This window comes from Miniopterus schreibersii (assembly GCF_964146895.1).
Source record: "Miniopterus schreibersii genome assembly, chromosome: 7".
In the NCBI taxonomy this organism is placed as follows: domain Eukaryota; kingdom Metazoa; phylum Chordata; class Mammalia; order Chiroptera; family Miniopteridae; genus Miniopterus; species Miniopterus schreibersii.
Window position 1 is genome coordinate 64,919,323 of NC_138108.1, and position 25,954 is coordinate 64,945,276.

At 34.5% G+C, this 25,954-nt stretch overlaps 1 protein-coding gene across 1 annotated transcript in view; it reads left to right on the forward strand.

Moving 5' to 3' along the window:
- The window catches only part of LRP1B (LDL receptor related protein 1B), a 1,542,074-nt gene that overhangs the window by 1,013,248 nt on the left and 502,872 nt on the right, over positions 1-25,954 (forward strand). The window contains exons 26-29 of the mRNA XM_081143443.1: positions 4,762-4,926; positions 5,252-5,496; positions 23,160-23,291; positions 24,624-24,851. Coding sequence (XP_080999569.1) covers positions 4,762-4,926; positions 5,252-5,496; positions 23,160-23,291; positions 24,624-24,851 — 770 coding nt within the window. The remainder of the gene's footprint in view (positions 1-4,761; positions 4,927-5,251; positions 5,497-23,159; positions 23,292-24,623; positions 24,852-25,954) is intronic.

Consider the following 25,954-nt stretch of genomic DNA (forward strand, 5'->3'; position numbering starts at 1 on the left):
GTGACTACTAATTTTTTTCAAGTCTAGGAATGAATCGAAAGGTTGACAGGTTTGGGCATCTTGAAACACCTTTAAAGGCCATTTGTAGCAATTAAATTTTAAAAGATAATGGAAATGTTAAAACACTTCAGGCTTATCAGATATTTTGGTAAAAAGTACATAAATCTTTTTAAACATTGGACCTTTCATAAGATAGATCGAGAGCATAGTAAAAGTAAGGGCTTGCGGGCACACACATACACACACACTTAACTGCAAAGTCAAGCTAAGCAAAAGAAAAGCCACACTGAAAAATAAATTGTCCTATTAACATATTCAAAAAGAAACATAAGATGTACCCCTATTTCTCAAATTACTTGTGAAATACATAAGGAAACTGTGCTCAATAAATGCTCTTGGTATATGTAATTGTGCTAAATGAATCAATGCACACACATGAATAGACTCTGTTTACATGTAACTTACAGGAACTCAAGGGTATACCTTAAAATGTGAACTATACAGTGAAAAGCAACTAATACTATAAATTTTATTTACAATTTAAAAAAAAAAGGTTTTCAACCAGCCACCTTGCTTCCTCAGCACAGCTGAGAAAAAAGCAGGCTAGAACATTAGCCCCATAAAACACATTTACATCACGTAAGGTTCCTACAGCAAGCAAGGTCTTCGTGACCTATTTTACAGATACAAAAAAAAAAAAAAAAGTGATCTTAATCAGCTACTTTGCGTCCTAAGCAAAGAAGCCACTGGCCTTTGTTTTACATTATAAAACATATTTTTCATCAGGCTATGTTCTTTCAGTATTCTGGGTTTGACTCAGTATCCCAAGTGACAAGTTATTCCAAGACAGTAAAGTGGGAGTCCTAGGAAGGAGACACTTTTTATTGGTTCCATTTTAAGGGAAGAGACTTATTTCTAAGGTGACCTGAATGAGTCCATGAATCTCCTCTAAACATCAAGCATTATTAGGGACTACCAAGCACCAGGGACTTCAGAATCCATCAGGCAGCACTCATTTCGGTTCTCGAACTTCCGTTGCAGTTGCCTTTATTCTTGCGTAACTGCTTGGCGTCTTCCTGCTCCATGGCTGCTGTCCAGTTTTCCTCTGTCACAGCAACTGGACTGTGCTACCACAGTGGCAACTGGTGAAAGCAGACATAGTAATTGTGAAGATTAATAAGACATCTAAATAAAATTTTAATTTTATCTGGGACTGTTCTAAAACAAAACTAATCAAGGCCTTGTTGGTTTTAGCAGACCTAAAGATCATAGATAAGTAACCCCCTTTTTTGCCAAGGTCATTTATTTTCACCTTCAGCGTCTTGACCTGATAGATGATAATGGCCTTCTCATGCCTGTAATGGTACAATTTGTTCATGGTCTATTGGCCTAATTTAATCCTGATACAGGCGAACCCATGAATGCAGGAACTGTAGAATCAGTAGACTATTCTCTTTTTTAAAAGCAATGTGGTTGAATATTTCCATATGTCCTGTAGAAAAGGGTATTCGGTCTTTATATACGTGAAGAAATAATGCAATTGTTGAAATGCTAATACACTTTAATGATAAAAAGAAAGTAATATGGGGAAAATATTCTTTTGAAATACCACTCACTAAAGTATACAAAAGAGTGCCTAGAATTTTACAAAACAATGAGCCTTGAAATAAACTCTTTAAATTGATTGTAAACTGACATATTCCAAGATTAAGAACACTTTTAGGGGATCTAATTCTAGAACATGTTATTTTATAGTGTTGGAAATTTTCTACCTAAATTGTTGAAAGATTAGTATCACAAAATACAAAGAATTGCACAATAAATTCCCTCCCATCCATCACAAAACCAGAAAAATTTTCAATACATTGTCCTCTGATTTATTAATATTCACTTTTATTCTTTCCCAGGAGTTTACTTAATTTATTCAAATATTTGGTGGTCAAGCAATGAATAATTTTGATGTCACATTGTGGATATGCTCCCACCACCAGGGCTGTGGAAGCTCATGAAACTAATTAAAAAAAAAAAAAATATATATATATATATATATATATACATATGATGTTTTTATATTCATTCTATGATATAAACCTAAACTTATGACCTAATACTGTGAATTATTTTTTCATGGCTTTGACTTGTGGTTATTTTATAAAACTAATCTATTTTCACATACATACTATTATAACACTTAAACATTGACATTAGTGTTGATTATAATTCTCTCTTCATTTCTTTAACAGTTTGGAAAGACTGAAATTTTGCCTTTTAAAATATACTTTATGAATAAGTGTATGTCTATGCTTGTATTTTCTGTGTGCTAGCCATCCTGTGCACCAAATTGTTTATATCCATCACCTCATGAAATGGTCCCAACAAGTGTGACTGCTATACTTTTCATTTACAGAAGAGATGATGGAGTCAGAGATTAATTATGCTAGAGTGACAGAGCCCACCCTTGATTCCAAATTGGTCTGACAGAAAAACATACATTGCCACAATTCGACACTGACACATCATTTAATAACCCTTTTGAACTTTATTCTTGTCAAGGTCAATATCTTCCTTCCCTGTTCACCACATTCTTGTAGCACTTATACTCACTAAATTGATTATATAATGTTTTGAATTGTCTTCTAATCATTTCATATTTGAACTTCCTACACTCTAAAAGAGAATAAATGCTTCTCAAAAATTGAGGGCAAAATGAATGCTTAGTTTTACATCACTCAACATTTCCTTAAATAGACATCATAATTTTTTTTAAAAGAAGATAGGTTTAATTGGATTTTAAATTTTGTTTCAGAGTATTGTTTTATTTTTTGAGGTAATCCATCAAATTTCTATACTCAAGGATCATTCAAAATAATGGAAGAATATAAAAATAGCAAAATATAGGTAATTATAACTAGGAGCAAATTTATTTTTACAAATAATATTACCACCTATCACCAAAATGTTTTCAGAACTAATACTAAGATCATTTACTGGACTGTCAGTTTATTTCTAGTCCTTTGTGTTTGCCCTTACCAAATCTCTGTGCTCTCTACCAAAGTAGAGAAAACAACTAACCATGCTCCTGCTCCTGTACTAGATGTTTTCCCTTTGTTATTTTATTTAATGACATTAAAGAGTTAGATATTAAAAGCTTAAGAACATAAATTAAGCTGTCTACTTTCCCATCTCCATCTGCCACTTGCTAGCTATGTAACCCTGATCAAGTAATTTAACTTCTCTAAGCTTGTTTTCTCATCAGTAAAACAGTGTTAACTAGGCATGACCTACAGGTCAAGTAAATGATATAATCTATTAAAGCTAAAAATAGTAAATAGCATGTAGTTAGCACTCAAAAAACATTAGCTGTTGTAATGAGTATGGAACTGTTGTGCAACTATGTTATGTAAAAACTGGAAACATACATCAACAGTTTAGGCCACTGTCAATTTAACACAAACCATTCATTACCTAATAGCTTTAAAAATTAAATGCAGAGCACGCAGCACTGAATGCCTATTGTGTGGAACTGTTTATGTACCATGCATTTCTAGAGTAACAAATAGTATTTGGTTATAGAAAGTCACGATCTTTAACTTAAAAAGGTGTATCTTAACAGTTGCATATTTGTATATATCAAAGTATATGATTTCCTTCTATTTTTCTTCTAGATCCTCTGCATATAATTTTTTCCACTCCTGTGAATCTAAATATCATCTCTATGCTGATGGCTTCCACATTTATGTCACCAGTCCTGCCTTCTTCTCCGAACTCCTCCTTGGCCTACCACATAGATTCCTAGCCACTTCTTTCTTGATGTCTTGAAACCTTACGATCAAAAAATCAAAACTAAGCTTCTGATTGTTATCCACACCCATCCACACTCAATCCCCATCTCTTAAGATGTGTCCCCCCTCCATTTCCCCATCTCACTCCATGGGTTTCTTGCATGCTCTCTCCCCATCCTGCCTCTGAGTTTGCTGAAACAAGAAACTGGCAGTCACCTATGATTTCATTCTCTACCTCAGTCCCTACATCCAGTCATCAGCTAGTCCTGGCAATTCTACCTTCAAAATGTGTCTTGAATCCATTCATTTCTCAGCACTGTTACCACCATGCTCCATCCAAACCACTAATACCTTTGTCTGGTCTTTTGCAATAACCACCTGACATAGCCATACTCTTGTTTCACTCTAACCCATTTATATATGATGTCATGTTTCTCTCCTGCTTAATTGTGAGTCTTATTGCCTTTCAATAAAATCCCAAATAATCGCTTTATCCCACAGGACCCATAAAATCACCCTCAACTTTATCTTCTTTCCCTTTGCTTCTCACTCTCCACATTCCTGATACATTGGCCTTATTTCTGTGCCTCAGGTTGACTGCATTTGCCCCCCGTTAGGGCCTTTGTATCTGCTGTTTATTTTTCTTGGCATGTTCTTGTACTGCTCTCCTGACTTTCTGTGTGACTATCGCCTCCTCTAAGAGCTTTTTTCCTTGACCACCTTCTCTAAGTGGGCCATTCCCGTGCTATTCTAATAACAAATGTTTCTTCGAAATATTTTAAAAGGTGTAATTGCATATTCATGTATTCGTGTGTTTATTTAGTCTGTCTCCTCCACTGGACTCTAAATCCCAGGAAGGTAGACAATACATCCATTTCTCTTGTGCCTGTTTACCTAGCCCTTGCCTAGTATATAGTAGGCAATAAGTAAGTATTTGTGAAATGAACAACTGAAACAATAGCATTTTCTTTTTCTTCAGAATTCTCTTCTGGACAGATTGGGATGCCAACTTTCCTCGCATTGAGTCCGCCTCTATGAGTGGTGCTGGGAGAAGAACCATCTATAAAGACATGAAAAGCGGGGCTTGGCCTAACGGACTAACTGTGGACCATTTTGAGAAAAGAATAGTGTGGACAGATGCCAGGTTTAAAAAATAATCTTTTTTCTGTATTGTCTGTTACCTTCCTCAGAGAATATTTACAAATTCAAAGTGTTTTCTAATATGCATGTATGATGTATATGCACATTGAAATAGGTGGTGGTTTTTGTTTAGTTTTATTATAATAGTGCCTTCTTGTCAATTGTTGGTTTTTGTTTGTTTTTGTTATGATGCTTTTTTTTTCCTTTGTACAAATTAGGTACAGGCTTACAAGATTATTTTTATAAATTATTACCTGTTGTTTATAGAAGTAATATAATCACATCACTATAAGTTTTGAGAGACTGCTGATGTATTTACCTTTCTGTAGGTCAGATGCCATTTATTCAGCCCTCTATGATGGGACAGGAATGATAGAAATCATCCGAGGGCATGAATACCTTTCTCATCCCTTTGCTGTGTCTCTGTACGGGAGTGAGGTCTATTGGACAGACTGGAGAACCAACACTTTGTCCAAAGCCAATAAGTGGACCGGGCAGAATGTCAGTGTGATTCAGAAAACCAGCGCACAGCCATTTGACCTGCAGATATATCACCCTAGTCGTCAGCCACAGGGTAAGTGGTTGTTATGAATTAACCACCCACAAGGTATTTTAACTTTAATCATATAGTATTTGAACTGTAAAACAACTTTTATGACTTAACAGTTATTAACATTTTATGTATATTGTATGATGGGAGTGGTTCAAGACTTTATTTTATTAGTTTAGTATTTTTTCCCCTTTTTATTTCTTTCACATAGAAATCTTAGAAATGAAGTGTTTTCCACCAAGTCCCCAACTTTTTAGTCACTACTATCACATCAATAAAATATGCTGTGGGAAGTGGTAGGTCTTCGGAATTTGAATCTCTTACCTAAGGGTGATTAGTGAGTTAGAGGGGAACCCTGAGGGCATATTTATGGTAACCCCCAAGGGTCCCTGTGTAGTATTCTGGAAGGAGAGGAATGGTGCACAAGAAAGAATAAGCCGTCTGCTTGAGCTCATCCATCTGAAGAGAACTGAGTTCACGTGAACATGCCCGCTCCCTCTCCCCATGTACTCCACATTGCGGGGCAATAGTAATCTTCATCTTGGTTTTGTGATTTTGTTTCCTCCACTTAATCCTTGCAAAACGATCTTAAATCTGTCTCACATTTCTTTTTCTTTTCTTCCTTTCCTTTTTTTTCCCAGGATACCCCAGCCATTTGGTGTGACCTTGGCTCATGCTTTCATACCTCTTTCTTGGCTCTTCCCTATTACGATATGTGCCGTAACCAATGGAAAACTCATCCCAAAGCAAACAGTGTTCTCTCTCCATTAGCATACTTCTATTTGAGACATAGGAGTCTCTGATGATAAGCTCTTTCTTGCAGAGGGCACATTTTCTCTTTTTCTCCCTCCTTCCATGTAGATTAAGCAGATCTTCCACTCGGTTGGCGTTTCTGGTCCTATGGACCACACTTCAAGCTTTATTTGAAGTCGTGGTCTAGTATCCCCTGCTAGACATGACTGAAAATACCCATCTCTAGGGCCCATAAGTTCTGTGGCTATCCCTCATCTCTCTTGGATACTCGATCTTCATTCTTCCTTGAAACTATTTCTCCCATCAAAATGTCCTCGTGTGTAGAATTTTTCTGTGCCCTCTCTGACGTAGTCTGATTGAATCAGGTTCTCCTCCCAGATACTCTCAATTTCTGTTTCAATTTTCATGTGTAACTTATCCTTCCTTGTCACATGGGAGTTTCTACACACCTTGGAATATGTGAGCAATCAGTTAATCTTTTCTTAACACCCTTAACTCCTTTACTCATTTCATCCAACAAAAATGCAAAGTTTAAGGGTATTAAAAGGGGAAATAAAGCTTAACCATTGTTGTACTTAAAAGGCATTCAATAAATATACTGGATTTAACTAAATTGAAATTAGGCAAGAAACTGTGAGTCTGACCAGCAACGTGCCACTGGTGTAATGAGAAAGATACTCTTTCCTGCAAAGTTCCTTCAGCATGGAGGAGCACTTAGTAATCAACAACCAGTCTGTGGAGTAAGAACACTTATACGATAGAATCTGTGTTTATTTTCATAATGGCAAAAATATGGACATATATATTTTGTCCCCTAGGCTGCTCAGCATTTTGTAGGAACTATAATTTCTATGTTTGGAATAGTTTAAATAAATTGGACGATGAAGAATGGCCTGGATCTATGTATTATACCATTCCCCTCCTTAAAAATAGGATCAGTGTATTTCATTTACTAAAACTGACTGTCTGATTGCCCCCATTAACATGAACCCTAGCAGATTCATAGAATGGGAAGGAACATGATACTTCCCAGTTTTTCTGATATTTTCATATATATATAAAGGAAGTGAGACACTGAATGTAATTCAATAGGTTGAGGGGAGATGTTTTTGACATCTTAACTTGAAAAATGATTTATATGCAACCTCTCCACTTTGTATGAAATAAGAAAGTTTTTACTACTATGGATTTAATTTAACATATTTTCCCAGGATTCAGGGCAGATCTTTTAGTCTTTATATACGTTTAGAGAATGTCACCTATAATAAAAACTTGCTATTTCCCAAATGAAATTCAGTCCGTTTCCAATTTTGAGGATGATCAGAGAACATCCTACTTTTCCCCATTATAAGGATCACTGAGTGTATAACAGTCATTATCCATCCTGTTATCTGCCTTTGTGAAGTAACTCTCCCAATGCCAGGGGGAAAATTAAAAGATGACCATTTTATTGCCAAGCATAGAGTTACAACAGTGAAAAATGGTGACAACTTTACAAAATTTAGCATTAACACAATACAGTAATAATAGCTCCTGTTTTCTGGTGAATGAATGTGAGGTTCATGACAAAATAATAAATTTTAGAACTACATTACATTCAGTGCTATAAAATGGAAATATCTTTCACAAATTAAAGAAACAAAGGTTAGAAATATTCTTTGAGGTTATCTAATCCATCAGTAGGAAATTAATACAAGTGTTAACACTAGTTTTCTTTCAAGTAACTATTCATCATGTGTATAAATTTCCAGTCTGGCTATTGGACATTTAAACAGAACTTTAAAAAAAATCTATTTTAGGTCCTTTCACTCTTAATGTTGTTATATGAAATTAAGAAAAAATAAATCAAGGCTTAAACATACACAATATAAAGGAGCAGTAGTGGATATTTTAAATCTAAATTTTAAAATATTTTATGAGGAAGCTGAGCTTATAATTAAAGGTATGGCCTTGAGAGCCCAACTGCTTGGGTTCAAATCTCAGCCTTACAATTTACTAATTGTATGTGTTGGGCAACATACTTGACCTCTCTGGGCCTCAGTTTCCTCATCTTTAAACTAGAAATAGTAATAGTATCTACATCATGGGTTTTAGTAAAGGTGAGATTAATATTCATTTAATAAAAACATATTAAACACAAGTTAATACTTGAAAAGTTCTTAGAGTAGTGTCTCACACATAATCAGTATTATGTGTTCATATACATAAGTAAATCAAATTTTTAAAAATAACCGTTGTTGCAATCATATCATTATTTTAGCTGCCTTTTGTTGAAATTTAGATTACATTACTTTTTGAGACATTTTGAATATTTATTTCTCACATTTAAATAATTTATAAAGTCCTTAAAAGCATACTTTTTTATATTATACCAATTTGTTTACAAAAATGTGAATCACATCTATAAAAAGAGCAATATGGTTGATCTATCAAGAGAATGCAGGTGTATTCGGATGACTAGACCATTAAATTATTCTATCCACAGTATGTTACCATCTGCTCACAGACACAGTGAATGACACATTCACATATACTAGTAAAAGGAATGTTTAAAAGTTTATTTAATATCATAAAATAATATTTCCCATTACAGATAAGTTATGGAATGAAGAAAAACAGGGAACAGAGAAATGCACACCCATTTTCCTAGCTACCAGGGCAACAGACATTTCAATGCTTTTTTTCCCTGCTAGTTGTTGCAACAGAGATGTTGAAAAGCACAATAAAAAACAGAACTATCACTATTTATTGATGAACTACCTTGTGCTATTTAGTTTTCAATTTTCCCCAAATTATCAAACACACCTAAAAGGATACTTAGTCCTACTCTCTATGAGAAAATTGATACTCAGGGAAGTCAAGTAACCTAGCTGAAAGTAATAAAGCTCATCAAAGGCAGTGTCCGGGTTCCAATGAGCATGGCCAATCCATAGTCCCTGCTTCATTTCTTTCTAAATTAAGAAAGCTTTTGTATCTCTTTAAATTTAATATCATACTTCATTTTTAATTTTGTATCTTTCTTTTGCCACAGCATTCTCCACTTTTGTTATTAATGCCTTATGAATTTCATTTTTAGTAACTACATATTTTTATATCACATATGCCTATCAAAAATGTTCTCAACTATTTATTTATTTTTGGACATTTAGTTCAATTTTAGTTCACTTTTTACTCTGCCATTAATAACTTAAATGTATATATCTATACTTATGTATTTTTTTTCTCTATTTAAGAGTTTTGGTGGGAATGTAGATTGCTGCAGCCACTGTGAAAAAGACTATGGAGTTTCCTCAAAAAGCTAAATATTGAACTGCCTGATGACCAGTGATTCCACTTCTGGGAATACATCCAAACAAATCTGAAACACTGATTCAAAAGAATATATACACCCCTATGTTCATAGCAGCCCTATTTACAATAGCCAAGATTTGGAAGCAGGCCAAGTGCCCATCAGCAGAGGAGTAGATTAAAAAGCTGTGGGACATTTACACAATGGGATACTACTTGGCCATGATAAAGAAGGAAATCTTACCTTTTTATGACAGTATGGATGGACCTGGAGAGTATTATACTAAGTAAAGTAAGCCAGTGAGAGAGAGACAAATACCATATGATTTTACTTATATATGGAAATTAATGAACAAAATAAGTTAACAAGCAAAATGGAAACAGACTCAGAGATACAAAGAACAGAGTAACAGCTATTAGAGGGGAGGTTGTAGGGCTGGGTGAAAAAAGTGAAGGGATTAAGCAAAAAAAACAAAACAAAGCTTATAGACACACACAATTGTGTGGTGGTTACTAGAGGGAAAGAGAGGGTGGGGAAAGGTAAAAGAGGGCAAGGGGGGATTAATGGTGATGAAAAGAAACTTGACTTTGGGTGGTGAACACACAACAAAATAGATGGTGTATTATAGAATTTTTCACCTAAAACCTATATAATTTTATTAACCAATGTCACCCCAATAAAATCAACAATTTAAAAGAAAAACTTTTGGGGTTTTGTTATTATTGTTGTTAGCAAGTAATATGATCTTTTGTATTTGTCAGAAACAAATACATGAACACTAGCCCTTCCAAGAAGCAAAAGCACCACTAAAACTAACTTAAAATTAGGTCATACTCTTTTTTATTTTTAATTAATTAATTATCTTTTGTATATTTTTATTCTTTTAATTCCTCACATGAGGACATGTTTTTCCTTGATTTTAGAGCAAGAAGAAGGGAGAGGAGGAGAGAGAGGGAGAGAGAAACATCGATCAGTTGCCTCCAGTATGTGCCCCTACGTGGAAGCGAACCCATGACCCTCTGGTGCATGGGGCGATGCTCCAACCAACTCAGCCACACCAGCCAGGGCAGTAATTGATTTACTTTTTAAAAATCTACTATCTTAGCAACTTTAAAATCTGCAATGTAGTGTTATTTATTATAATCAACATGCTGTACGTTACATCCTCAGGCGATTTATTTTATAACTGAAATTTTGTACCTTTTGACCCTCTTCACCCATTTCTCCCGCCACCCACCCTTCTGGCAACTACCAATCTATGAGTTGGGTTTTATTTATTTATTTTGGATCTCACATGTAAGTGACATAATAAGGAGGTATTTGTCCCTCTCTGTCTGACTTATTTCTCTTAGTTAATGAACTCAAGCTATAGCCCATGTTGTTGCAAATGGCAAGATTTCTTTTTTTTGTTTTTATTGCTGAATAGTGTTGTATATATATATTTTTTTTTCCACCAATTTTTTTACCAAGTCATCTATTTATGGACACTTAGATCATTTTCATATCTTAGCTATTGTAACTAATGCTGCAATAAACATGAGGGTGCATATACTTGAGTTAATGTTGTTGTTGTTGTTGTTTTGGATAAGTACCCAGCAGTGTATTTCTGGAATATAAAGTAGCTCTATTTTTTTAAAAAATTATAAGAACCTTCCACACTGTTCTTTGTAATGGCTGTACCAATTTGCATTTTCACCAACACTGTATGAGGGCACCTCTTTTCCACATCCTCTCCAACACTTGTTACTTCTTGAGTGTTTTTTAAATTTATTTATTTTATTATTTTATTTTATTTTATTTTCCCATCACCATTTATCCCCTCGATGCCCTCTTTCACCTGCACACTCCTACAGCCTGCTATCACCACACTATTGTCCATGTCCATGAGTTCTCTGTTTTGCTCAATCCCAACACCACCCCCGCTCAGCTGTCTGCCTGCTCTCTATGAGTCTGTCTATTTTGCTTGGTAGTTCAGTTTGTTCATTAAATTGCACATATGAGTGAAATCATATGGTACTTGTCTTTCTATGACTGGCTTATTTCACTTAGCATAATGTTCTCTAGGTCTATCCATGCTGTCACAAAGGGTAAAAATTCCTGTCTTTTTATGGCAGAGTAGTATTCCATATGCTCAACATCACCAGTCATCAGAGAGATGAAAATTAAAATGACAATGAGGTATCACCTTATACCTGTCAGAATGGCTCTCATCAATAAACCAACAAACAGCTTGTGCTGGCGAGGGTGTGGAGAAAAGGGAACCCTAGTACACTGCTGGTGGGAATGCAGATTGGTGCAGCCACTATGAAAAACAGTATATAACTTAATCAAAAGATTAAAAATGGAATTGAACCAACTCCCTTTAGGTGTATGAGCTGATGCTCCAACCAACTGAGCCACACTGGCCAGAGCTTGATGCCTTTGATTTTGATGTCAAATCCAAATAATCATCACCAAGACAGATATTATGGAGCCTACCACCTATGTTTTCTTCTGGTTTTATGGTTTCATAGTTCATATTTAAGTGTTTAATCTATTTGGAGTTAATTTTTGTGTATGCTGTAAAATACTGGTCCTGTTTCATTATTTTGTATGTAGTTGTCCAGTTTTCCCAGCACCATTTATTGAAGGGACTATTCTTTACCCATTGTATATTCTTGGGGTTTTGTCATAAATTAGTTAGTTTTATATGTGTAAGTTTATTTCTAAATTCTCTATTCTATTCCATTCATCTATGTGTCTATTTCTATGCCATTATATTATTTTTAGAACAAAAAATATTGAATATCTATATGTATATATATATTCTTTGGGAGATATGTACACACACACAAACACACACATGCAATGTAGCCCCAGTTCTACTAGAGTTCTACCAAAGTTCATAGTAGATTAAGGGTACAAATACCTAACAAAATAACTATAACCAAAATATAGCTATTGGTGCCCATGTTTAAAATCTAATGATAGAAAGTAAATCCAACCCTGAATTTAAAGACAGAAATACATCATGATATATTGGATTTAGTCCAGGAATAATAATAATTGAGGCGCTCCAGCTTAAGCGGAAGGGAAGCTAGAGCTACCAGCTAAATACTCAGCTTCCCCTTCTTACCACTTTGGCCTCAACAGAATCCCTAAGTTTGGCTGGCACATTGGAACATTGTGCTGTTGGCAATAAGGGTGGGGTTGGAGGTGGGCATAAAATATTTCAAATTATAAGAGTGGCTCATGGGATTTATGCATTAGGCAGGTAGTTACGATATTAAAGAAGAGAAGTAGGAGATGAGAGACTGGAGACGAAACAGGTAGTTTTAACTATATGACATCTTCAAAAAAAAAAGCAAGGAAGTCTAAAGTGCAAGGGACACAGAGGAGTAGTTTTATTATGAAAGCTGCCGTAGGGACAGAAGGTAAAAATCTGAGTATAAAATTTTGGAAAATTTGGCACTAGAATTTCACATAAAATTTACTTGTTTCACAATGTTTAGATAATCACATTTTATTCCCAAATGCTTTTGGAAGATTTCTTTATATTCACACTGTCCCATAAATTGAATTAGTTAATTTAATCTAAATTCTCTATATCTGGTGTGTATTGGCAATTTATTGCATGTAGTTGTTACTTATGGACACTTATTGGAAAAATATATAGAAGAATGTAGTTCTTTAGCATAGAGAGAAGTTATATAAATACATGTATTTTTTACTTTTATAATGAACAAGAACAGCAAACTGTAGGTTTTCCTTTAAGGTGAAAATTTACATTTATGAAGCCATCTAATCTAAATATATTTTATCACTAAACACACTTATTAACTGAATTAATGTTGAGTATATTAAAAACAGCAGCAACAACAACAAACTATTATAATAAAGCCTTTTTGAGCCATTTGTTAGTTTTTTTGTTTGGATAATGAGATTTGGGTTTGCATGATTAAGCATTAAATAAAAGTGGCTTCATGATCATGACTTTGTAATAACAAGGAAGGTATGCACTTATGTTTTTATTAGTGTTTTACAGCTATTATTCTTAATATACACACACATCTGCAGGAAAAATGCTTCTCCCGAGAGACTTCCTCACTTCAAAAGCAAATACGAATTAAATATTTGTACACAATTCATGTTTTCCTTCTCCACATTCATGGTTAACACTTAGATCTTGTATGTTTTTTTCCTCACTCTGTTTTGTCTACCCAATATATTAGAAAATAGTTGAATAATGGAGTGTCATTTATTTATTCATAAACTGTAGTCTAGCTAAATCATTCCTAATAATATTAATGATTATAATAATAATAGAACCTTAAACTTGCTAATCCTCATTGCAATTCCTTGGAGAAGATTATTAGCAATACCATTTCATGGATAAAGAACCTAAGACTTGCCCTACAGGAAGAAGAAATTGGGTTCCTGTCAAGTCACCAGACGGCAGTAGGGAGTGAAGTGTTATTGACGCATTCACATGGGACAAGCATTCTTACCTTCTTGGGGTGTATAGTCTAGAAGAAGAGCACATTAAATTAATGACTATGATCATTTTGAATGTAAGAGTGTACTAAATATATTTTAGAAGTTATCAGGGTGTGGTCCTGAAAAGTCCTTGGGTTTAGCCTAGTTCAGTTCCTTCCTCTCTCACTAACTAGCCTCCTTAACTGAGGCAAATTAATTAGCATTGGGATGTTTCCTCATTTGCAAACTGAAGAAGCTAGAGGGAAGGAAGAATAAATGGGGAGCCAGAGTGGGCAGAGATCAGAGCACAGTGAGATTTACATGACCCCCCCACAAAGGAATTTCAATTTTTGCCATCTAGGGTAAGTGGTTTCAATGATCCCAAACTTCACTGTGCATTAAAATTATCTGGAGGGCTCATTAAAACACAGATTTCTAGGCTCCACTCAAAAGCTTCTGATTCAGTAGATCTGGGGTATGGCTTGAGATTCTGCATTTTTAACAAATTTCTTGGGAATGCTGATCCTGCCTTAAGAACCATGCTGCCCAAAGGAAAGGAGAAAAACATTAAAAATAATTATCAAAGGAGGGAAAAGAGCAGATTTACATGTTAGAAACTTAACTCCATCTGTGCAAGGGGCAGGTTGGAGAGACAGAGGGGATGTAGGGAAGAGACTAGTAAGGATGCTATTTCAGTAGGTAAGAAGGTACCCAATGCCAGAATGTGGGAGATCGTCGTAGGAACAGAGAGAAGAGTATAGATGAGACATACTTAGAGGCAAAATCAATAAAAAATAGTGATAGAAGTTTGTGGAGCGGGAAAGGTTAGGGAGAGAATGAAGAATCTGGGATGGCTTTAGTTTTCTAGTTTCTGTCATTGGCTTCACTATCAAAGTATGACACAGAGATCAAGGTCATGGTTTAAGGGATGTGGTCAGCAAACTCAATTCATGGAAGGCTAGATAGTATTTTAGGCTTTACGGGCCATACAATCTCTGTTGCAAGTCTTCACTCCGCTGTTGTAGTGTGAGAGCAGCCACAAAGAAAATGAACGAGTGTGGCTGTGTTCCAGTAACATTTTATTCATGGACACTGAAATTTGAATTTCATACAATGTTCCTGTGCTATGAAATATTATTCTCTATTTTTTTCACGCTTAAAAAAGTAACTCACAGGCCAGTCTTAGCCTCTCACCTTATAAGGTGAGTCATTTGTTAGCTCGGAGAAAGTGTAACTTTCCTCTTTTTTTGTACATATTCTCCCGGCCGGAAGCTAGGCCACCCTCCTCTGTGTTTTCTCTCAGCCTAAAGGTGTTTTCTTCATCACAACCTCAGTTGTGATTTAGCTACAGTGAAGTTGAATTTGCTCATGAGTCCAGAAAGATTCCACCACTTGGCTTTTTGTATGTTTGGTTAGTTTTTTTCTGTATTGCTACCTTTATCTGCTTTGATTGGAATCTTTTCTTGAAATAAGTAAAGAATACAATTGTCACTTTAAACACAGAGTGTTGCAAATACTTCATCCCTACAAAATGTTTTTTCTCCTTGAACAAACTTTCTTCTCTGGAAAGGACTCAGTTAAAGGGAACTTAATAAATGTTAATTTGATAAAAATAGTACTATTTTTCAGAGATATTTTATCGTACTTTCAAAGACAGGCTTTCAGACTCAACTGTCCTTTTTAATTTTGTTCTGAAAACCCATAGTGGCTGGTAAACATACAAACTGTTTTGTATAACACATTAACGTAACAATAGACCTTAGAAAGATCAATCTAAACACAGAAGCAGAATGAGACTTGAGAAGCTTCTTCACAGTTACAATTGGATTAAATATATCTATAAAAATTACACTTTAAGGCGGGATCCGGCCCGGTTCCTGTTTTGTCAGGCATCAGGAATTGTTAATGAGGGAATGGGTGTAAGCAAATTGCTCCATTTAGGTGCGTGTATAAAGGTTACAGCTCCTGCTCTGCTATCCAGAACGTTATTCCCATCTTAATAGTAGTGTGATTGTAAGATTTTTTATTTTTGCTTTTTCAAAATTAAGCTTACTCTTCTGTAAAATGGGGCTAATTTATTTTTATAAGCAAAACTGGCCAGTAAGAGGAATAAAGGAAATAATGCTTAAAAAAATCCACTAAACACATTGTCTAGCATGTTGTGATAATAAATGATTCCCTTTCTGGAACCTTTATTCTATCAGGTTTTATCTCAGTTGCCCATCACATTATGACAATATAAGGAGGATCTCAGGCTGTTTCTCAAAGAGAAATTTTAACATTAATATATGATTTAAGTGCCTCCAATTGCTTCAGAAAAGTATTTTTACAGAAAATTAAACTTTTCTTGACAACATTTGTAAGACACTGGCTGATTTATTTATTCATTTATTTTGAAAAAAAATATATCGATTCTATGAATCTTAGTAATACCATTGCTCCTTTAGGGGACAAAGTATCACCACTTATGAAACATGAAAAATGAGAGATTCCCTATGGGAATATTAATATTTTCAGTAACAAACAACATTTTTTCATATGATTAATAAGGGTGTTTAAGGGGGAAAAAGAAATTGTCTTAAAACCATGTTTCAATGTGGTGGAGGTGAATGTTAACTGTTTTCAGGTTACTTAAATTATTCACTTCCACACTTTACTATATCAAGATCTAACTATCTGTCATATAAATCAAACCTATCTATATCTATCATCTATCTATCATCCATCATGTATCTATCATCTATCTACCCTCCTTCTCCACATTGTACATTCTGTTTAAAATATTGCTTTCCTAACTGTTTAATAGTGTCTCTTTATTTCATATATTTAAGTACTATCAATAGGAGACTTATTTTATTTAAAATGTGCCCTATCTTAAAATGCTAATATTTCTAAGAATGGTAACCTGCTTTGAAAAACTAAAACTAAAATAAAATAAAAAACCCAGCAAAAAACTGCTTGCACATTTACTGACAGCTGACATCACCAGCTTTGAAGGGGTGAGAACTCTGACTGAAGTCAAATGAAAGGCAGGTGATATCAAAGCCAGGAGGAAATTTTGGGATTTGAGGAAACTTGTGAGGCTTCTAAATGAGATGCTCAGCACACCCCAGAGTACTGAGAGCCTGGGAGAAGAGCGGAAATGAGCAATGCAGAGGAAAATGGGAGTTGAAATATTCCAAAGACACATTGTTACCTCATTCCAACTATTGATATAAAAATCTCCATGGAATTCAGTGTCTCCTCTTGTACCCCCTTTTTATAGCAGATAGTCTTCTGTTCCCAGAACCAGCAATAAAGACTAGCACCTAATTTAGTGTTTTTGTTTTTTAAATAATTTTTCGAGAGAGAGGATGGGAGAGGGACAGAGAGGTAGAAACACTGATGAGAGAGAAGCATCACTGATCAGCTGCCTCCTGCACTCCCCTTACTGAAGATCAAGCCTGAAACTTGGGCATGTGCCCTGACCAGGAACTGAACCAGTGACTTGTTTCATGGGTCAGCTCTCAACCACTGAGCCACAGACGCCAGGCTAATTTAGGTTCTTAATGAATCCTCTGTATCATCTTAAAACCAGGTTTTGTTCATTCCCCTGAAAAAATTAGTTACCACTTTTAGCATTATTTCTTTGGCAAAATATAATACAAATATCGAACAACTAAAAGGCAAAGGAATTTATACGCAAGTATTAAGTTTAGCCAAATTGTAAATTGCTATTTTTAAAATATGGTTCAATACAGTCTACCTTGGAGTAGTGGAAAAGATTAGTAAGAAAGGAATCAAAATTATTTCTTCTTTGCTATTGATTGTCTGATGAACTTGCCTCACATATATAAACCTAAGTGATTTAGGGCCCTTCATTCAGATCCACTCAGATGCAGAATCCACAGTTCTACTCCAAGATCAGAACTTCTAACCTCTGCTCTTTTTACATTTTGGGCAAGAATTCTTGGTTGTGGGGGGCTTTCATACACATTATAGGAAGTCTGCTAGCATTTTCTCTGGCTTCTACCCTCCATGGTCCTAATAGTACCACCAATTTTGTTTCATTTGTTTGTTTTAAGTACTTTTACTAAACTTATTGGGGTGATAATAGTTAATCACCATTTGTTTTTTAACCAAAAATGTCTCCAGACACTCCTAAATGTCGGCTGGAGGGCAAAATCTACACTACCACCACCGATTGTGAACTACTGTTTTAAATAAACAGTTTTTTGTGATTATAAATCATTTTAAAGATAGCAACTTTTCTGACACAAATACTTGTTCTTTTAAATTATACAGCAAGTGAAATAATAAAGAAGTAAATGAAGATACATGAAAATGTGTCATCTCTTTAGAATGACTGAAAGTTCATTGGTAGTATAAGATACACTTCACCAACAAATCTAACAGAATATTACATGTTTGTTTTCACCCTTTTATTGAGAACTATGCACAAGTAAATGAAACTACTATTTGTGACTTTTACAATTTACTCTTTGAAGTACAATACCCATAGAAGATCAGATAAGATTTAGTTTTTATGCATCAAATGTTAAAATTATAATTTGAAAACATTTGTCAAAGGAAAAATAAGATTTGGAACTAGTGTTTAATTACAAGATGCTTTTGAAAATTCTTTTCTTTAAAATGTTAAATTATTTTTTTTAATTATAAGTAAATTATTTTATTAAATTAGCAATCATTTTTGTACCAATAAAGTTCATTATCAGGATGAATATTAATTATAACCAAAAGGCTACATGCAAAGGAGAAAATTGTTTTTCTTAACAAATTGGATCCAAGAAGTCTTCTGCTTTGAGCATAATTTTATTAGGTAAATAAATATCATACATATTTTATATTGCAGCAAAATTTGCATATATTTTATTTTAATTTAATAGATAAAATGTCCATGTTTAAAGTATTTTTTGCTGATGAGAAATGTACTGCAATTAAACACAGTTTGCATGAAATATGAAATTATCTTTAATATTGTTTTCTTCATAGAGCACACATTAGTCTTGTGTGATTGCATAATTAACATTTGTTTCTCCCATAAAGTGTTGCAGTTATATATTATTTAGTATCTTCACCTAGAGCTGTGATGTGCTTTAGATGATAAACTTATTCTCCAAATTTTTAGATTGCTGCCTCTTTAGAACATATACCCACATACTTTGATGAGCATGCATACGAATACAAATGTCAGAAAGTTTTACACAGTAATAGATACCATGGAAATTTTGGGAAAAGATAATATATATGAATATAAGTTATAGTCCCTGCCAGTATATTCTATCTCAGAGTTAACAAACTAAGGCCCGCCAGCTAAGTTTAACCTTCTGCATATTTTGTAAATAAAGTTTTATTTGAACATAGCCACACCCATTGATTCACATATTGTTTTATAGCTGCTTTTGTGCTATAATAACAGTTGAGTAGTTACTATGAAATATTTATTACCTGAAACCTTTTACAGAAAACAAAGCAACAACAAAAACCTTGATTTAACTAGAGAGACTGGTGTATACTGATATAAAATATATGAATATATTTCACAGACAATTAGAAAATAAGAAAGGAAATAAGAAATTGCCTAATGCTTTGTATAATCAATAATTTAAACTAATATTCAGTGATTGAAGAAATCAGCATTAGCTGGCTCCATTAGAAAATGTTTAGTGGGCCCAGCCAGTGTGACTCAGTGGCTGAGCATTGGCCTAGGATCCAGGAGATCCCAGTTCGATTCCCGGTCAGGCCACGTGCCTGGGGTTGTGGGCTAGATCCCCAGTTGGGGGTGTGCAGGAGGCAGCCAATCAACAACTCTCTCATCATTGATGTTTCTATCTCTCCCTCTCCCTTCCTTTTTCTGAAATCAATAGAGATTTTATACACACACACACACACACACACACACACACACACATAAATGTTTAGTGGGAGAAAAATGATGAGCTGATTCATGAAGGAAGATTAATGTAAATATATTGGTGATAAAATTCTATGGGAAGAAAAAGGCATCATATGGAGGTAGAAATGGCAAAGCTACAGATATGCAGAGAACAATAGGAGTCCATTTCTTAAATGTGCCTAATGTGTATGTAGAAAATAAGTGATAGATGAAGACGGAAGATGGGTTGGTTTCTTACAAAGAAAGATCAGTATATTCTGTGTAGTACCACAGTGTACAGTGACATGACCATAGGGTTATTCAAAAATAATAAAATAAATCTTTATGATGGAAGAGGAGGGATTTAAAAATCTAAATACACACACAAAAAAGCACACTTTGGAGAAAGTCTGACAATACTTGACAAGTGATTTAATATTGTAGTAAAGAGAAGTGAAAAAGATGTTGTGAAGCTAAAATATTGTCAGTTTAAAAGACTAATAACACTTTTAACAAAAATAAGCAGATGGATCACAATAAAAAACTAGAAGGTAAATGAGAACAGAAAGTAAACCAATATGGCTAGTGTGGAGGAATGTTGGGGAAATGGTGGAAGAGAATATTAAGATTTTGGGAGGTTGACAGTGGGAAGCCATACAGGGCTTTTAAGCTAGGCAGCTATATGATTAAGTCTGTGCTTTTACATCAATAACTGTACACAGTGGGGAGAGATTGAAAATCAAGAAATTAGTTAGGATGTTAATGCAGCAATCAAAGCAAGAGATGGAAAGATCTTAAATTAGCCATTGACCATAGAATTGGAGATAATAGTGTACAGGATTAGAGTACAAACTCAAACTCCTTGGTGAAAGAACTGTTTTGTCTACTATTATATCCCACCTCTTAAAAACTAGGCAGAACAAATAGGTGCTTCATAAATATTTATTCAATATGTAAGTATAAGGATCCATGTTACATGTATTTCTGAGGTTCTTTAGTCAACTTGAGTTTAGATAATATAAATTGTCAGTGATCCCAGTGGGCACAGCTGTATTTGAATTCTGCCTGTTAAGATTGCTTATAACAGTCCATTGACGGGTCAGGTTTTCCCATCTCCTTGATACAAATAAATGGGATAGTGTTGGTCTTGTAGAAGTTTACAACCTCTGTATTGATACTGGATTTTGCAATAGTATTTGTCTTGTAATAGTTGCTTTATATCAGCATTGACAAAACTTTTCTGTAAAGAGCCAAATAGTATTTTAAGCTCTTGTGGGCCATATAGTCCCCATTGAAACTGATCAACTCTGCTTTTGTAGGGTGAAAGCAACCACAGATCATATAAAATAAAGATATGGCTATCTGCCAGTAAAACTTTATTTACAAAAACAGACAATGGACCAGATTTGATTTAGGGGTCATTTTAATCCCTGCTTTATAGTAAAATGTGATTATAATGAACCAAAGTCCTTCATTTGGTAGTTAGAATAGATATCTGTTCAAATGCGTGGTTAGAAATAAGCTTAAAAAAGATCTAACAGCATTTTTTCAAAGTTGAGAAGAGATAAAATTTAAGTAAATAGTCTGTGGATTTTTTATGCTGGGAAGCAGAAAATATTGTGAATATTACATTATAGTGTTAACACTGATACAGATATTAGACTACAAAGGCATTGATTGCGTTTTTTTACTTTAGTACATATAGAGAAATTCAGTATCTTTGTTTTATAAAAGCATTTGATTACAATTATAAGATGTTGAGAAGAGCTGGTAGGATTCTGAGCTAAAAATAGTGATGTTCACAGTGAAATCCAAGTGCCTGTCACTGAGCTGCCATGGGTTATGCTTTTGATGTCCTTTGGAGGAATAATATTTCCTATGTCAATGTTTTTGAACAAATTTCTCCTCCTTCCTCTCTCTACTCCCTTTTTTGTCTTTATTCATTGTCTTTCTTCTTCTTTCTAATTCTCCTGTTTTTTTCAAGTGTTGAACACGCCGAGTTTTCTCTTTCTCCACCACAGCTGGGGGTCCCCGCCTCTGTATGGAGCCGTCCAGTGGTGCCCCTGTTCCCTCGGCCTCCGTTCCCACCACACCCATGCTCCTCAGTCACCTTCGAGTCTGCTCTCTTGCTTCTCTAACCTGCAGTCCTTAGGAACCCCAGTGGTATTAGGTGAAGTTAAAAGAGAAGACAGCAGAATATGTGGCACGTGCAGGGACAGAGGGCTTTAAGTGAACTCTATCCCTCAACTTACATTCTTTTCTAATAGTTTTTGTTCTTAATCAATTTTCTTAGGAAGATGCTTTTTAGTCTTTCATTTCCTTTTATTTATTTATATTTTAATAAACTGTAAAGACATGATTTTTTTGTATTATCTTGTGGGAAGGATAGGTGTTAAAGACTACCCAAAGACATCAAATATCTATCACATTCAATTGATTTGTCATATCCTCTATAATTTTATCATATCCCACTGATTTTTATTCTTTGTACTTTAAAAGTCTACAGAACGGATATTAACTACTCTGAGCTAAAAAGATATAATTAGTTGAAAACTAAACTATTACTAGTGGGATCAGAAAATGTAACATTCTTCTACATTTTATTTAGTAGACTGGTCCTAAAGTTCATTATTATTATTATTATTATTATTATTTTATTGATTGATTTGAGAGAGAGAGAGAAAGAGACAGACATTGATCTGTGTTCCACCCATTCAAGCACTCATTGGTTGCTCCTTGAATGTGCCTGATATCAAGACAATGCTCCAAGCAACCGGGCTATCTGGACAGGGCTTAAGGTCTTTATTCTACTAGATAGGCTCTATAAAAATAGGATTTAAGAGAAGAGTTATTGTTCAATTGAGATCAATATATGATCCAAAAAACAGAATGGCAGACCAAGAAATGCAAAAGAATGAGAGAATAGCATTGAACTGAAAACTTTAATATTCCATTTTAAATTTAAATATATCATCAGGTATTTATCGAATCAAATTCAGTACATATTTGTATAGGGAGCAAGCCCAGCCATGGAATCAGTGAATACAAGAGAGGAAAACTGAAGAAGCAGATTTACTAACAATGAAGGGAGACAAAATTGAAGGGGTTATCTTCATTACCTTCCAGAAGGAAATGTTTTTATTAATGGAATTACTGTGTAGAATTGTCTAGTGCGGTCCTATTAATCATCCTGGTAATGGGTGCGAGGTAGGAAGCTTCACTTTGAATCATTAAGGGAATGACCCTTGTCAGCCTCAGAGGTTCCCTAACATGTTCTTCCTTCTTCACTATTGATATTTCACTGTGTAATTACAGCTCCCAACCCCTGTGCAGCTAATGCCGGCCGAGGCCCCTGCTCTCACATGTGTCTGATCAATCACAACAGGAGTGCTGCTTGTGCCTGCCCCCACTTGATGAAGCTTTCCTCAGACAGGAAGACCTGCTATGGTAAGTTTCCTGTAGGCCTTAGCTAACATTCAAATGGAATTCTCTCGCAGTGTGTTAGCGTTTAGATGTTCCTCAAAGCACAGCAGAAGAGGTTTGTAAGGTCCTTAAAGACATTTGAGGTGGTCTGTTTCTAGACTATTGATGATTCATCTACATCTGGGGAGACTGACACATTCTTAAAATACGGGATGCGCTGCACTTTGCTATTTATTGCCTTATACATTTTTTCTTGCAACTTTGGTGTTTGGTGTGTTAGCGGAATTTATCTCCACAAAACAGGGAGACTCGTAGTGAAAGTGCATTATCAGAAAATGATGATGTAAGTAACTTGCATAACCAAGAGGTACTTGGCAGCTTTAATCTCCTCCTGCTCTTCTAAAGTCACTTTCACATGGTTTTGTAGGGGACTATTAACTGGAAGGGGGGGAGGAATGAAGTAAAATATATAACTTTAAAAGATTTGTAAAAATATTTAAGTAATACCTTTAAACCAAAAATAGGTAATAAAACTTGTGAATGAAAATCATACTGTGGTGTTTTTCTGGTTTGTTTGACTTTAATTTTGGGTAATTAATTTGCAAAGCAATTACTTTTAAGGACAGAAAGAATGTCCTCACAAAACTCTAATGCAGGAATTTAAGTATATGTGGATTTAATTAATTTTATACAGTTATAACATATCTCTAATAACAACGATAATCCCACAGCCAACAACAAATGAATAGAATATCTGTGACTCTTATTTCTACTTGATAGGCTAATATTTCACAAACTCGGTGTAAGAATGATACAATGCCTCACTATGCTAGTTACCACAGATTTATAGAAATGTACAGCAAAGCATGCTTTGACATTATTTGAACCCTAATTTTGAGAGGGAAAACTTAAACATGATTTTTTAAAGTTTGTTTAATTTCCTTTATTCAACAATAGTATATAAAAAATGTTCTTAGATTCCTTCAAAAATCATTTAATACAATGCAATATTTGTATAATTATGTATAAAAAAATATGGTTGCTTGACAGTTGTAGAGTTCATGCATTTTAGCAAGGTTGTTTGAAATTGTAAAATCAAATCAATTACTGAGAATTTCTTGGCATTTCTAACTAAAGAAAAATGATGGCTTAACTTGTTTTACATTTGTTTATGTTAAGTGCTTTAATTTACAAATAGATAAATCATTTCTGCATTAATGTTTCCATCAAATCTTGATTATGGTTCCCTGGTGTTAGAAACCTATTAAATCATCAAGTAATATTTTAGAATTCCTAGACTACTTCAAATTTGCCAAGCTTATAAGAGGAAAACACTTATTTCTGTTTTCTTTCTAGAAATGAAAAAATTTCTTCTTTATGCGAGGCATTCTGAAATCAGAGGCGTGGACATTGATAATCCATACTTTAACTTTATCACGGCCTTTACAGTCCCTGATATTGATGATGTCACTGTGATAGACTTCGATGCATCTGAAGAACGTTTATACTGGACAGATATTAAAACACAAACCATTAAACGGGCTTTTATTAATGGAACTGGGTTAGAAACTGTTATTTCAAGAGGTAAAAGATTTGCACATTACATTTTTTTAAATGTTATTCAGTTTGTAGTAATCACAAGGCTCTTTTGTGCTTTTTTTCTATTATTCAAGTCTATGTTATTAATTAAAAGTTGGAATTGCTTAATCAGAGATTTAATAATATGCTATGTCCTAACAATTGTGGAATGCTATAATTATGTTGCACATAGTCTGATAACTACAAATTTAGATTCACAAGAAGAAAAAGTTTCAGATCAGATCTCCATAAAATTTACAGATTTCTAAATAGGCAGATTTAAAGACTCCTTTTGCTGATGGGGAATAGTTATATTTGAGTAAAAAGTGTAAGTTATTGGGAAGGACTGGTTTCCCCTCTGACTCAAGCTTATAATTAACTTCCTTTGGCATATATTTCTACAGAACTAGACTCTACAAATAAGGTAGGGAAGCTGTTTCTATCCACCTGCTGACCCAGCAGGCTGAATCATAGGTTCTCAGTAAATGTTGTCAAATTAGCCATTAAAAAAATAATAGCTTTTCCCAAAGGAGAAAATATAGTTGAAGTGAGACACACATGTAAATGTAGTGGTTGAACTCTAAAATTTAGCATTGAATTATCCTATCTTTGTAAATTTTGGTAAATTATGATTTCTGGGTCAGCTATTATTGAATGAATATTAATTGAGCACCTGTTATTTCCAGGGCTGCAAAACTGGCGGGGGGGGGGAGGGGAGTACAAAAAAATAAATAACAGCAACAACAAAAATACCACAGTTCCTGTTCAACTTCATGCCCCTGAGCATAAAAGAGTGATTCGGAGGAGGGTGGATAAAAGGATAATCAATAATTCATATAGGTATTTCAAACTCCTATCCTTTGAAGCATACTAAAAATTTTAAATCAGACCTTATTTCAGCAATGATCAATCTCTTAATGAAAGCAATAAGTACAGGTTTTAAAATCACAGTGCTTTGCAAGAGTTTCCACACATAATACTAAAGTCTGCCTTGAGTACCATTAGAAGACCTGAGAGTATTTGCCCACTAAAGTACTATTTTATTTATGCTAGCTCTTTACCCATCTCAGGTTAGTACTCTTAAAGTATCTTGAATGAATTGGTTATAA